Source organism: Oratosquilla oratoria, chromosome 29 (assembly GCF_046742065.1).
Source record: "Oratosquilla oratoria isolate Oo_2021 chromosome 29, ASM4674206v1, whole genome shotgun sequence".
NCBI classification, from domain to species: Eukaryota; Metazoa; Arthropoda; class Malacostraca; order Stomatopoda; family Squillidae; genus Oratosquilla; species Oratosquilla oratoria.
The window spans coordinates 20,050,951-20,064,093 of record NC_134805.1 but is presented as its reverse complement, the minus strand read 5'-3'; the positions used below and the strand labels follow the sequence as shown (position 1 = coordinate 20,064,093).

At 44.7% G+C, this 13,143-nt stretch overlaps 1 protein-coding gene across 15 annotated transcripts in view; it reads left to right on the top strand.

The window, feature by feature from the left end:
* The window catches only part of LOC143040636 (uncharacterized), a 120,235-nt gene that overhangs the window by 34,125 nt on the left and 72,967 nt on the right, over positions 1 to 13,143 (top strand). For 6 of the 15 annotated variants that reach the window (XR_012967733.1, XR_012967732.1, XM_076211833.1 and 3 more), the window contains 4 exons: positions 594 to 739; positions 1,142 to 1,332; positions 1,444 to 1,717; positions 1,900 to 1,949. Coding sequence is in view for 10 of the 15 variants with exons in the window: in XM_076211833.1 (XP_076067948.1) it covers positions 594 to 739; positions 1,142 to 1,332; positions 1,444 to 1,717; positions 1,900 to 1,949 (661 nt within the window). In the remaining 5 variants the exon portion in view is untranslated. The remainder of the gene's footprint in view (positions 1 to 593; positions 740 to 1,141; positions 1,333 to 1,443; positions 1,718 to 1,899; positions 1,950 to 13,143) is intronic. The other 9 variants (XR_012967734.1, XM_076211835.1, XM_076211831.1 and 6 more) reach the window with 3 other exon arrangements.

Below are 13,143 nucleotides of genomic sequence, written 5' to 3'. Positions count from 1 at the left end.
CAAATACTATTCAAGAATTTAAGAAAAAACTTGATGCTGAAAGATACAAAGACGGATCACCACGAGCATAGCTCCCTTCCCATGTAATACAAATAGGTAAATACAACCACTGATGCATTGGTACAATTCCCAGCTGCCACTACGGTGGTCTGGGTTCGAATCCCGCTCAGGGCTGAAATAGTTTCAGTATCACTGCATTGAGAGTCATTACTCCAACTCTCGTGAATGGGTGTAGGGTGTGTGCATGCAAGGTCACAACATTACCCATAGATCAGTCATTTGTGCTCAGCTCTTTCAGGAGGGAAATGGCTGTTGATCACGAGTCCAACACATTATCCAAGACCATGGAGATTGTCTTACTCGCACCTCTCCCTCTTGTCTCCCCATATATACATTTATCATTGGCCTACCTAACACCCCCTCATTACTTCCTGCTTTCCTTCCCTCCCAAAAATGAAAAATGTGATGTTTTATTTTCTTGTATGTTAATTTAATGTATGGGAGTGGATTTATGCCTTTGGCAACTTAACTTGTAAGGGGGGAAGCCCTTGGTAGATGCATGTATTGTTAATTTGTGGTGATCTTTATTTTAGGTATGGGTTGAAGTGGAAGCAGCTTTATGAGCTTTTTGATAAGAAGAAGGAAGCTCTAGAGAAGGAACTGGGTGATGAGAAGAAAAAACTGGAGGAGCAGATAGAATATGCAAAATATGAACATGAGACTGAACTTCTCAGGGATCGTAAGTATTGAGTGTTCTGTCAGTTCAAGGATATTTTTATAAGTGTTCATGAAAAAGATAATAATAATAATAATACTGAAAATAATAACAATTGTGTACCCCCATCTTCCACCCCCTTCCCAAGACATTAATTCCACAGAAAAATCTCCCCCAAAAGATCCAAAAACCATGCTAGTACAATTATATTCTGGTCACTATCCTGCAATAAACCATGGAATGACCCTGGCCACAGAAACGGACATAAATATAACCGTAACTCTCCATCTTATCCTCTCCCCCCCAAACCATATCCTTGAGTGACTTAGTGCCCAGTCATGTGATTGGTGCAAGTTATGCGGGAGTTCTCATTCCCCAGCAATAGATCTGGGACCACAGATTGAATGGTTGATTAATTGTTTGCAGAACTTCGTCAGAGGGAAGAAATGAACCAAAGGAACAAACAGGAGTTTGAGGTTAAGCAGAGGGAGTGGGAAGAACACAAACGTTTGGAAGAAGAAAGGCAACGCACACAAGAAGAAGAATTGGCCCTAAAGTTCCGGCAGCAAGAGGAGGAGTTGAGGAGAAGACAGGAAGAAAACAGACAGTTTATGCAGGTGTGTATGTCCATCAATCAACATCATGAGAATGTAATTTAGAATGTCTAATAGATCCCAAGAATGTTATATCGTGATGGATAATTTTGGTATATTTTTTCCCCCCCTTAGGAGAGGGCAATGAACATGATGAAGCAAGAGAGCTACAGCAGCTACAACAACAATTTGGACAGCAGCAACAGCTGGCGCCGCGGTGGGGGCGACAACTATCAGAGCGAAGGAGGTAGTAGCTGGAGGGGTGGTAGTGGTGGGGCCAGTGGTGGGAACTGGAACCGTCAGAGTGAAATGGGAACTCGCTCAGGTAGCCAGACTTCATGGGGTAGTGGTGGTGGTGGTGGTGGAGATAGCTGGAACAACAGACAAGACAACTGGAATCAGAGTGAGAGTAAGTTGTTCGATGTTTAGATTATCATAGATAGTGGGGTTAAGAAATTTTTTGTAATACAAGTTTTATCAGTTAGATATTTTATTTTTTTTTATTTACCGGTTATGTATTTCGTTTTTCGACGTGTAATTATCATCTGGGTTACTTACATCAAGCACTCGAGCTTCTTCTCTTCTCTTCAGCAGGTCGAAGCAACTACCAAAGGAGCGAGAGTGATCTGCCCCCTCCACCGGTAAGTACATGGCTGTAACAAATTCCTGACCCTCATGACTACATGTCCCATTTACCCAATTTTAAAAGCGTAAAAGTGCTATTTATACTGGCAAAAATCCGTAAGACCAAATGAAAGAAGAAGACTGGTGTACTCGTGGTCTCTTGGTCCCATTTCAATACAGTGCAAAGTTTTAAGTTTGTGACATTTGGTGTAAATGTTTGCACAGTTTGCCATTGTTTGCCAATTTGGTAGTGTCGACATTATAAAAGGCAATTGGGAGAGATGGTTCACAATTACTAGGACGTGTACGGAGAGAAGATTGATGGTCATAGCTTTCCTATGGTTCATTGTATAGAGTTAACATTTGAAGTCTTGTATTGGAGTGTAATGAAAAGGAGAAAAATATGAAACCCCAGAAAATAGAAGAAACATGATTTCATGCCAAAGGAACTTGTCATACTGCCCATGATAGTGAATATTATTGGCATTGCATGCACATAAGTAAATGCTTGTATAAATGTTTAGGAGGAATGTGTAAATGTATATGCATTTACATGTTTCGTATAAACAAGCAATGTGTTAAAGTGCCTGTGACGAGTGAAACTTGCAATGTAGATATCGCTTCTTGTAAATGTTGCTAGTAAAAACAGTAATGGGTATTTCCCCAGATTGAGTAGCCCTCCTGACCACTTTCCATATGGATGGAATGTGTTCGTATGAGCCATGATGGGAAGGACATTCTTCTGAATTTTTGGCAGAACTTTAAGTGTACCAGGGAGTGGTTGTATCTTTACACAGAGGTGGTGTACATTGTATTGGTATGATGATTTACTCCCATTGAAAAAGTGGGTTACTACGCATACTTTGATGCTGTAATCTTGACTACAAATTAGTCATACAGATGCAGAACATAAGATGGGTAAAGTTGTCTTGGAAGTTTACATCCTAGGAAGACATTGATTATCCTAGTGCATTCAGATGAAAGGAATAATGACAGGAAACAACTGGGTGTACCAAGGTTTTCCCCCAAAATAATGCTACAATGATGGGGCGTGAAGGCCAGGATGCCAACATGGATATTTTCAGAAGGGAAGTAGTTCAAGTGTTGCTTTACTTGCAAGTTCGTGAGAAATTTGAGGACCGAAACTGCAAAATTTGTTGCACTTGTATACTTGCATTTGACCATTTGATGAATGGTGCTAATAGGCGAGGGTAGTATAGAGAAGGGCCAGCATAGGAAGCCTTGGATATTTATGCGAGTAGAAATAGTAATGCTTAAGTTGAATTTCTTGTTTAGAAAAGTATGTTTCACCAAGATATGGCAACAGCTGGAAATTCTTTAAATCTGCTCAAAAGTTTGAGGCAAAGCAGTAGTATTCATAGATTTTTTTGTGTGTGCACGAGGGAAGAGAGCCACTTTCTTAACTGCCCATCTCCCAGTGGGGCTAGTTAAGTAAATAGTTGGTTGCTAATGCCATTTTCCATTGTATGTGGAAATTGTATTATTGTGATCACCCCAACCTGACTCTTAGACTTGTTTACACGGGGTAGTAAGAGGTCAAGTATGCAAGTTAGTTAAACTGGAGGGAAAAGCGAGTGCATACATGTTTACGCACACCATTTCTTAGATTTGGCCTGTGTGAACATTTACTACCTTGCTTTCCTCTCAAGTTAACTTGCACACTTGGTTTGCCTCCCAACTTGTCCAATGTAAACAAGCCTTTATATATTTGAACATAGCAAGTCTTGACTGCTCCTGAACATGTTTAGCAAGAGACAGGGATAACCTTTCATCCATGAGGAGCTTAAAAGGGAGGGAGAACAAAAATATCGGGATGGGTGTAGATAAAGTATTGGGTGGGTATGCCTTTTGGCATTTGTGTGTACAAAAATATTTGGTTTAAAAGTGTTCAGAAATATCTGAAAGTGCAGACAACAAAATATTTTACACATTATACCATAAAGCATAACATACTGAAAATTAGAAAGTTGGGGGCTTGCATTCTTCCCTCTTGTGGTCCTTTTTGATAGTACATATCTTTTCCTGCCTATAGGCAAATTCTGAAGAATATTTGGTTTTTACTTGGTTTCATTTGTTGGTTCTGTTTGAGAACCTAATCTGTACATTACTTTTTATTGCTATAGTAATAGTTGTGATTGGAGGGCTTCATCCCTTCCCCCTCATAAAACCTAAAGCAAGAAAATGTATAGTTCAACTTCTTGAGCAACCATCAAAACAAGCAATAGTGGCAAAACCAAACATTCTGGCGTCTTCATAGACAGGAGAGGATTTTTGAAGTATCAAAAACAAGAATATCCAACTTAGTGTCTGAATACTGCATTGCTTCCCAGGCAGTGAGCGAGGGGCAGTGTGGCCCTTAATCCACTAGGAGCTAAGATTTAAGTGAAATCGGTTGGGTGCATGCTATGGAAGACAGATAGGTATGATTTGATTGCCGTCATTATAAAGTACGTAACCCAGTGCCCCATGTTCTGATTATTCATGTCCATTGAGCTTCATTAATTTTGGACATTTAATCGTTATTTAAGGCTTTGGGATGCCATACCACATAACCTATTAAACCTATTGGGTACTTGTGAATATGGCTATACCAATGTTAAAGTGTGTGCATTGTATAATTTAGCTGGGTTGTACAGTTCTGTCTCAACCAAAAGCGTAATGGGAGCAAGTCTGCCCACCATACATATTGACTGTCCTCTTTTGCCTTGTCTTTCATGATCTCCCTCACTCTCAGTTCATTTACAAAAGGGTCTACACGAGTGTCTTCCTTCTTCCTTATAGTTTGTGTATAATAGCTTTAATAATCCCGGTGAATGGATCAATAACTTTTTGTACTGTGTTGTCCTCAGATTCTATTTCAAAAACACACATTCATGTTTGTACCAACTGTTCCAGCTTCCTTGTGACTTCCTTCATTGTCCTCTTTGCTAAGGTGCTGCAACCCTCTTTCTTGGTGAATTTATAAGTAGAAGATTAGGTTTTAGATCTCTTCTCTCTTAGATTGTGCTATCTTTCAACACTTTTGTTCTAGTTGATGCCTCAATTTGTGAGGATTGTTACATATCCAAGGGAACTTGTCATTGGATTGCTTCAATTTCAGTCAAGGTAGTTGTCCTTATTGTGAGTGATTTATTTGACCTACAAACAAGTTGCCATCGATGACTAAGTTTAGACAGTGATAACATGTCACATTTCCTCTGAGCATTTGGGCATGTCTGGAGATACATTGGCTAGTTTTTACATGTGAATGTAAGTGCATTTATGTATTTCTGTGGAAAGGTGCCATAGTGTTAAGTGATCAGCATGTGTGCACATGTTTACAATTTCATATATGCATTGGCACCTTTTTGAAAAGGTTGAAGAGAATGTGTCCCATGACCTGCCACCAGTTGTATACGGGATAGATCAAATGAAATGTTAAGACTGTTGCTACTGGTTAGCACGAGAATAGTTGCCATTGTTTTCCCATGGGGGGGGAGCTTTCAAAATGGGGTTTGAAAGGTAATTTTTTCAATACAAACCACAAGGAGGGGAGGGCATGGACTTCCCAACCCCATGGCAGAGTGGATGTGTGCCTTGGCTGGCTGCCTTCCGTGTAAGAGGGAAGAGGTCTGTAATGTTTAGATAGACGATGTGGAAGGCCCCTTTGGCAGCATAGACATACATACCCTCCCATGTGTATGGCAGATCAATGTTTAGAATTTTGGTGTGCTCATTTTTATTCCAGGCAAAGGGTCTGGTTATCAAGCAATGCCTGTAATATTTGAGGACCTGCAAGTGTAGGAGACTAGGATTCAAATGTTGAGGAACCTGTTGAGAGATACACTCTTGTCTTTGGACCAGACCCAAAAGCACTGACAATATCTCCAACCTTTTCATGTACGAAAAATGTCCAAAAAATTTGGTCTCTTCAGAATTTCCAGTTGTGTGTATATTTGACTTAATTTCTTGTTGCAGCTTGGGATAAAGTGCAGTTCCAAGTATTTATGAGTGGAAAGCTATTTCTTCAACCTTTAGTTGTGCAGTCTTAATTTATTCTCGTGACATGTTGTTGCACTCCTGTCTTATAAAGGTCTCCTGCCAATGTAGTCAAGATTTGTTAGTCTCACTTCATATGAGTAATCTGCCAAGCAGGGGACCAGTTTGTTGTAGAAATAATTTTAGTTTTTCACATCCATATAGTGAAAAACGACTGATAGTGCATCTCCAACAATCTTGCTATTGTAACAGATTTGCTTTCCAAGGAATGGTTTAAAGGTCCTGTAGCTATTGCCCATACCCATTGGTTGGTATTTTTTGGTGTTGAAATTTATTTTTCATTGCTACATGAGTGTCGAAACCTGTTTGCAACCTACAGTCATTGTGTGTGTGTGTGTGTGTGTATTATCTTTGAAGGGGACATATGAGAAAGTATTTATTCCTACATTTTGGCTTGGGAGCTACAGGGAATGTAGATGACTGCAAATCCTAGTGTAGGAATAAAATGCTTAAGGTTTCCTGTTAGTCTCCTTCCACCATAACCACTCATTTGCCATGAATTTGGTAAATGTATGTGTGTGTGTGATATGTATATATATATATATATGCAAGCAATCACATCAGTGATACAAAAATGTAAAATAACCACAGAAGAGAAACTTGACAGTAAGTACTTTTGTATGATACATCTTGATGATACGTCTTCTAGTCTGAAGATGTAATAAACAAAAGTACTTACTGTCTACAAGTTTCACTTCTATGGTTATTTTGCATATATATATATATATGTGTCTATATATATTTATATATATAGTGTACATATATTTATATATATAGTGTACATGCACATGTTTTGATGGCATAATCAGAATTGTACTGGTCCAGTTGTGGGTTCAAATTCCGCACATACATATATGTATATACTTAAACTTTGAGGGAACAAATGTACCTGCACCACATCCAAATGGAGCAGGTAAATTCCATCACCTACCCAAACCAAACATTAGTGTGCATGTATAATCACAACAGAATTTTTGTGTATTGGTGGGTGTGCATGCATTCATATCTGCTTTTTATGTATATAGTTGTTAGTTTCATTTTTGGGTAACACGGCCTTCTTGTTGTCTTTCTTTGCCAAGTCCTCCTATTCCTCTTCTCTTCCATCTTATTCTCCTGTTTCTCCATCTTTTCCTCCCTCCATTTTTTGCCTTCTCGGTGTCAGAAATAAGTGCAGTTGTACTGTTTTCAAAATTATTGCAATTTCCTTTCAAGTTATTGAATTCTGTTTGACAAATATTGCCTCATAAACCTAGCCTTTTAACATACATCTTTCATACATGTGTAAAGAAACCTCTCCAACCCTATATTTTTCTTCCTGGTGTTAGTTTGGTTTCATCAATCTTTAAATGAACAACCTGGATATGTTGAACCCAATTTTTTTTTTGTATCGGTGGCTTGGTAGTGTATATTATGTCGATCTTGTATTGCTGCTGCTGCAGCATACCCAGTAATGAGACAGTTCTGTGTAAATAATACCTTTACCATGTCCAAGGCAATGTAGTTTTTGTTGGCTCACCATGCATACGCTTTTGTGGTCTCCCTTTCCCCTCACAACTGTGATGAATGTATACATGGTATGGGGGCACCCGAGTGCTTGCTTTAGGATATATGTATTGGGGTATATGGCTCTGGAGTTCACATAGTTGTATTTATGGTTAGGTGCAATATCTATAGATGCTACAAAGAAATGAGTTAATTTGGTGTATATACAAAGCGGGCATATGAAGCTGGTCATTGGAATTTAAATGATCAAATTTTATTGCAGTATTTAGGCAGGTAATAGTGTTGGTGTCACTTGGGGAGATCCTTATGGAGTCGAATCTTGACAAGTATATAGCAACAAAACTTCAGTTAAAGGCATACATGTCTGGGTGCCTATGTAAATCATTGAAACAAATCACAGATGATTTAAACTACAGGCTGGTTTTTATGTGGCATAAAAGTGAAAGTGGTAATGAAAGGGAAGTACCATTTGACCAATTTATAGGCCATTAAGAAGTAATGGCTGTGAAGGTGATATTAAGCTATTGAAGACAAAAAAAAATCTAAACATGAAAGTATGGCAGTAAAGGAATGACATGGGAAGGCAAATACCTTTTGAGTTGTTGATAATGCAAACTTTTTTAAAGCAATGGCAAACCAAGTGTTGAAATGGGGTCAGTGACTTGATTAAATAAGTATGAAGGTCAGAGAGCTTTGTGTAAAGTTTTAGTGAGGGTCATGTATGAAGTGTCGAACATGGAAAGCAGTGCCTAATTTCTGTTGTGCCTTGTTTAATGTGTATTGAAAAATCGTGGGGAAACCATGAAATGGGAGGGGAACTTGAGTAGATAACACTTAAATAAAAATGGGTGCATAATGTCGGGTGACAATTGAAATGTAAAGTCAGTAAAATAAAAAGTTGTGTGTAATATGTATTTCAAGACAATCGACATGTTTATATTAGGCTTAAATTTAATTTAGTATATCCTAGAATGCACTTACATTTAGTCTGGAAAATCTATTTGAACAACTTTTCTCTAGACAGCAAGAACATGATTGGTATGCATGTAAATGCATAGAACATGCACAAGGAAATTGTGTGAAGATAATGTACATTTGGAACAATGTATATTGCACAATACACAACCCCATAAGTTTGCATACATGCACCCCTCCCCCATGCAGACACCTCACATGCACACACCTCACATGCACACATCATGCACCCGCACCACACATACACAGTAACACCACGCATGAACACAGGACCACTACACACACAATCTCGTGTTCACAAACACAAGTGTACATATACTGAAATAATACTGATTGAAATTAAGGAAATTAACATACCACATGTGCATAGTATGCTTTCACACACTAACCATATATATATATATATATATATATGCACACAAACCACACATTCACACACACACCTTGTGGCTTTGTAGTTCAACTCTTGCCCAGTGATGAAATAAGTTAAATTTCGCTGCGTTGCGGGGTGTTACTCCAACTCTCTAGGGCAGGGAGTTGGGGATGTGTGTGCGTGTAAGGTGACAGTATTACCCATAGATCGGTTATAGTAGCCCTGAGGTCACATCCAGGAGGTTAATAACTCAATCACAAGTCCAACACATGATCCAAGACCATGGTGAATCACTTACACACGCACACACGCATGCATGCCCACACCAACCACACACACACACACACACACACACACACACACACACACACACACACACACACACACACACCAACTACACACACACACCAACTACACACATGTATCAGCTACAGTCTTGCGCGCACACACACACACACACACATACCAGCTACAGTCTTGCACACACACACATCACACCAATTGCACAAACACACCATACCAGCCACACACACACACACGACTCGGTGGCGCGGATGATAGAGTCCCTGACTGTCACTACGGCGGTCTGGGTTCAAATCCTACCCAGGTCTGAACTAGTTTCAGTATCACTGCGCTTCGAGTCGTTACTCCAACTCGTGGGCGGTGAGTTGGGGGTTGTGTGTGTGCGTGTAAGGTCACGGCATTACCCATAGATCGGTCATACGAGCTCCGAGCTCACTTCCGGGAGGAAAATAGCTGTAGATCACGAGCCCAACCCGTGATCTAAAGACCAAAAGTTAATCTCGCACACACAACTCATGGCACAGATGGTAGAGTTCCAGGCTGCTACTACAGAGGTCCAGGTTCAAATCCTGCCCAGGGTTGAAATGATTACAGTATCGCTGCACTGCAGGTTGTTACTCCAACTCTACTGGGTTGGGAGTTGGGGGTGTATGTGTGTGTGTAAGGTCACAGCATTACCCATAGATTGGTCATGTATGAGCTCGGCTCTCTTCCGGAAGGGAAATAGCTGTTGAGCACGAGTCCAACATGTGATCCAAATATGGTGATTCACACAAACACACCAAAACCAACCACACACACCAAAACTATCCACACACACCAACACCAACCACACACACACCAACACCAACCACACACACACCAACACCAACCACACACACACCAACACCAACCACACACACACCAACACCAACCACACACACACCAACACCAACCACACACACACCAACACCAACCACACACACACCAACACCAACCACACACACACCAACACCAACCACACACACACCAACACCAACCACACACACACCAACACCAACCACACACACACCAACACCAACCACACACACACCAACACCAACCACACACATGCACACACCAACCACACACATGCACACACCAACCACACACATGCACACACCAACCACACACATGCACACACCAACCACACACATGCACACACCAACCACACACATGCACACACCAACCACACACATGCACACACCAACCACACACATGCACACACCAACCACACACATGCACACACCAACCACACATGCACACACCAACCGCACACACCAACAACACACACGCACACGCCAACAACACACACGCACACCACAACCACACACAACCACACACACGCGCACACAACCACACACACGCGCGCACAACCACACACACGCGCACACAACCACACACACGCGCACACAACCACACACACGCGCACACAACCACACACGCGCACACAACCACACACACGCTCTTGCCCAAGCCAGCCCTCTACTCACACACACACACACTTGCCTGTGCCAACCCCCACACTCTCCCCCCACATACACTCTCCCACCCCCACACTTTCCTCTCCCCACACACACGCACACTCCTCCCCCCACACACGCACACTCCTCCCCCCCACACACGCACACTCCTCCCCCCCACACACACTCCTTCCCCCCCCCACACTCCTTCCCCACACACACACTCCTTCCCCCCCCCACACACACACTCCTTCCCCCCCACACACACACTCCTTCCCCCACACACACACTCCTTCCCCCACACACACACTCCTTCCCCCACACACACACTCCTTCCCCCCCCACACACTCCTTCCCCCCCACACACATACTCTCCTCCCCCCAGACTCTCCTTCCCCCCCACACACATACTCTCCTCCCCACACACACATACTCTCCTCCCCACACACACATACTCTCCTCCCCCACACACATACTCTCCTCCCCCCACACACACTCTCCCCCCCACACACATACTCTCCCCCCCACACACATACTCTCCCCCCCACACACATACTCTCCCCCCCACACACATACTCTCCCCCCACACACACATACTCCCCCACACACACACTCTCCTCCCCCCCCCACACACACTCATCCCCCACACACACACTCCTCCCCCACACACACATACTCTCCTCCCCCACACACACATACTCTCCTCCCCCACACACACATACTCTCCTCCCCCACACACACATACTCTCCTCCCCCACACACACATACTCTCCTCCCCCCCACACGCACATACTCTCCTCCCCCCACACACACATACTCTCCTCCCCCCACACACACATACTCTCCTCCCCCCCACACACACATACTCTCCTCCCCCCACACACACATACTCTCCTCCCCCCACACACACATACTCTCCTCCCCCCCACACATACTATCCTCCCCCCACCACATACTCTCCTCCCCCCACACACACATACTCTCCTCCCCCCCCCCCCACACACTCTCCTCCCCCCCCCACACACATACTCTCCTCCCCCCCCACACACATACACAGCTACCCCCCCTCTCATATACTACTCCCCCCACACACACATACTCCTCCCCCCACACACACATACTCTCCTCCCCCCACACACACATACTCTCCTCCCCCCCCCACACACATACTCTCCCCCACACACATACTCTCCTCCCCCACACACACAATCCTCCCCTCACACATGCACACAATCCTCCCCCTCCACACATGCACACAATCCTCCCCCTCCACACATGCACACAATCCTCCCCCTCCACACATGCACACAGTCCTCCCCCCCCACACTGTCCTCCTCCCCCCCACACAGTCCTCCCCCCCACACAGTCCTCCCCCCCACACAGTCCTCCCCCCCCCACACAGTACCCCCCCCCCAGTCCCCCCCACACAGTCCTCCCCCCCACACACAGTCCTCCCCCCCACACACAGTCCTCCCCCCACACACACACACAGTCCTCCACCCACACACACACACAGTCCTCCACACACACACACAGTCCTCCCCCCACACACACACAGTCCTCCCCCCACACACACACACAGCACACACACACACACACACACAGTCCTCCCCCCCCCCCACACACACAGTCCACACACACACACAGTCCTCCACACACACACACACAGTCCTCCACACACACACACAGTCCTCCCCCCACACACACAGTCCTTCCCACACACACACACAGTCCTCTCCTCCCCCACACACACAGTCCTCCCCCCACACACACACAGTCCTCCCCCCACACAGTCCCCCCCACACACAGTTCTCCCCACAGTCCTCCCCACAATCCCCCCACACAGTCCCCCCACACACACAGTCCTCCCCCCACACACAGTCCCCCCCACACACAGTCCTCCCCCCAGACACACACAGTCCTCCCCCCAGACACACACAGTCCTCCCCCCAGACACACACAGTCCTCCCCCCAGACACACACAGTCCTCCCCCCAGACACACACAGTCCTCCCCCCAGACACACAGTCCTCCCCCCAGACACACACAGTCCTCCCCCCAGACACACACAGTCCTCCCCCCACACACACACAGTCCCCCCCACACACACACAGTCCTCCACGCACACACACACACACACACAGTCCTCCCCACCCACGCACACACACAGTCCTCCCCACCCACGCACACACACACACACAGTCCTCCCCACCCACGCACACACACACACACAGTCCTCCCCACACACGCACACACAGTCCTCCCCACACACGCACACACAGTCCTCCCCACACACGCACACACAGTCCTCCCCACACACGCACACACAGTCCTCCCCACACACGCACACACAGTCCTCCCCACACACGCACACACAGTCCTCCCCACACACGCACACACAGTCCTCCCCACACACGCACACACAGTCCTCCCCCCACGCACACAGTCCTCCCCCCATGCACACAGTCCTCCCCCCATGCACACACAGTCCTCCCCCCGCACACACACACAGTCCTCC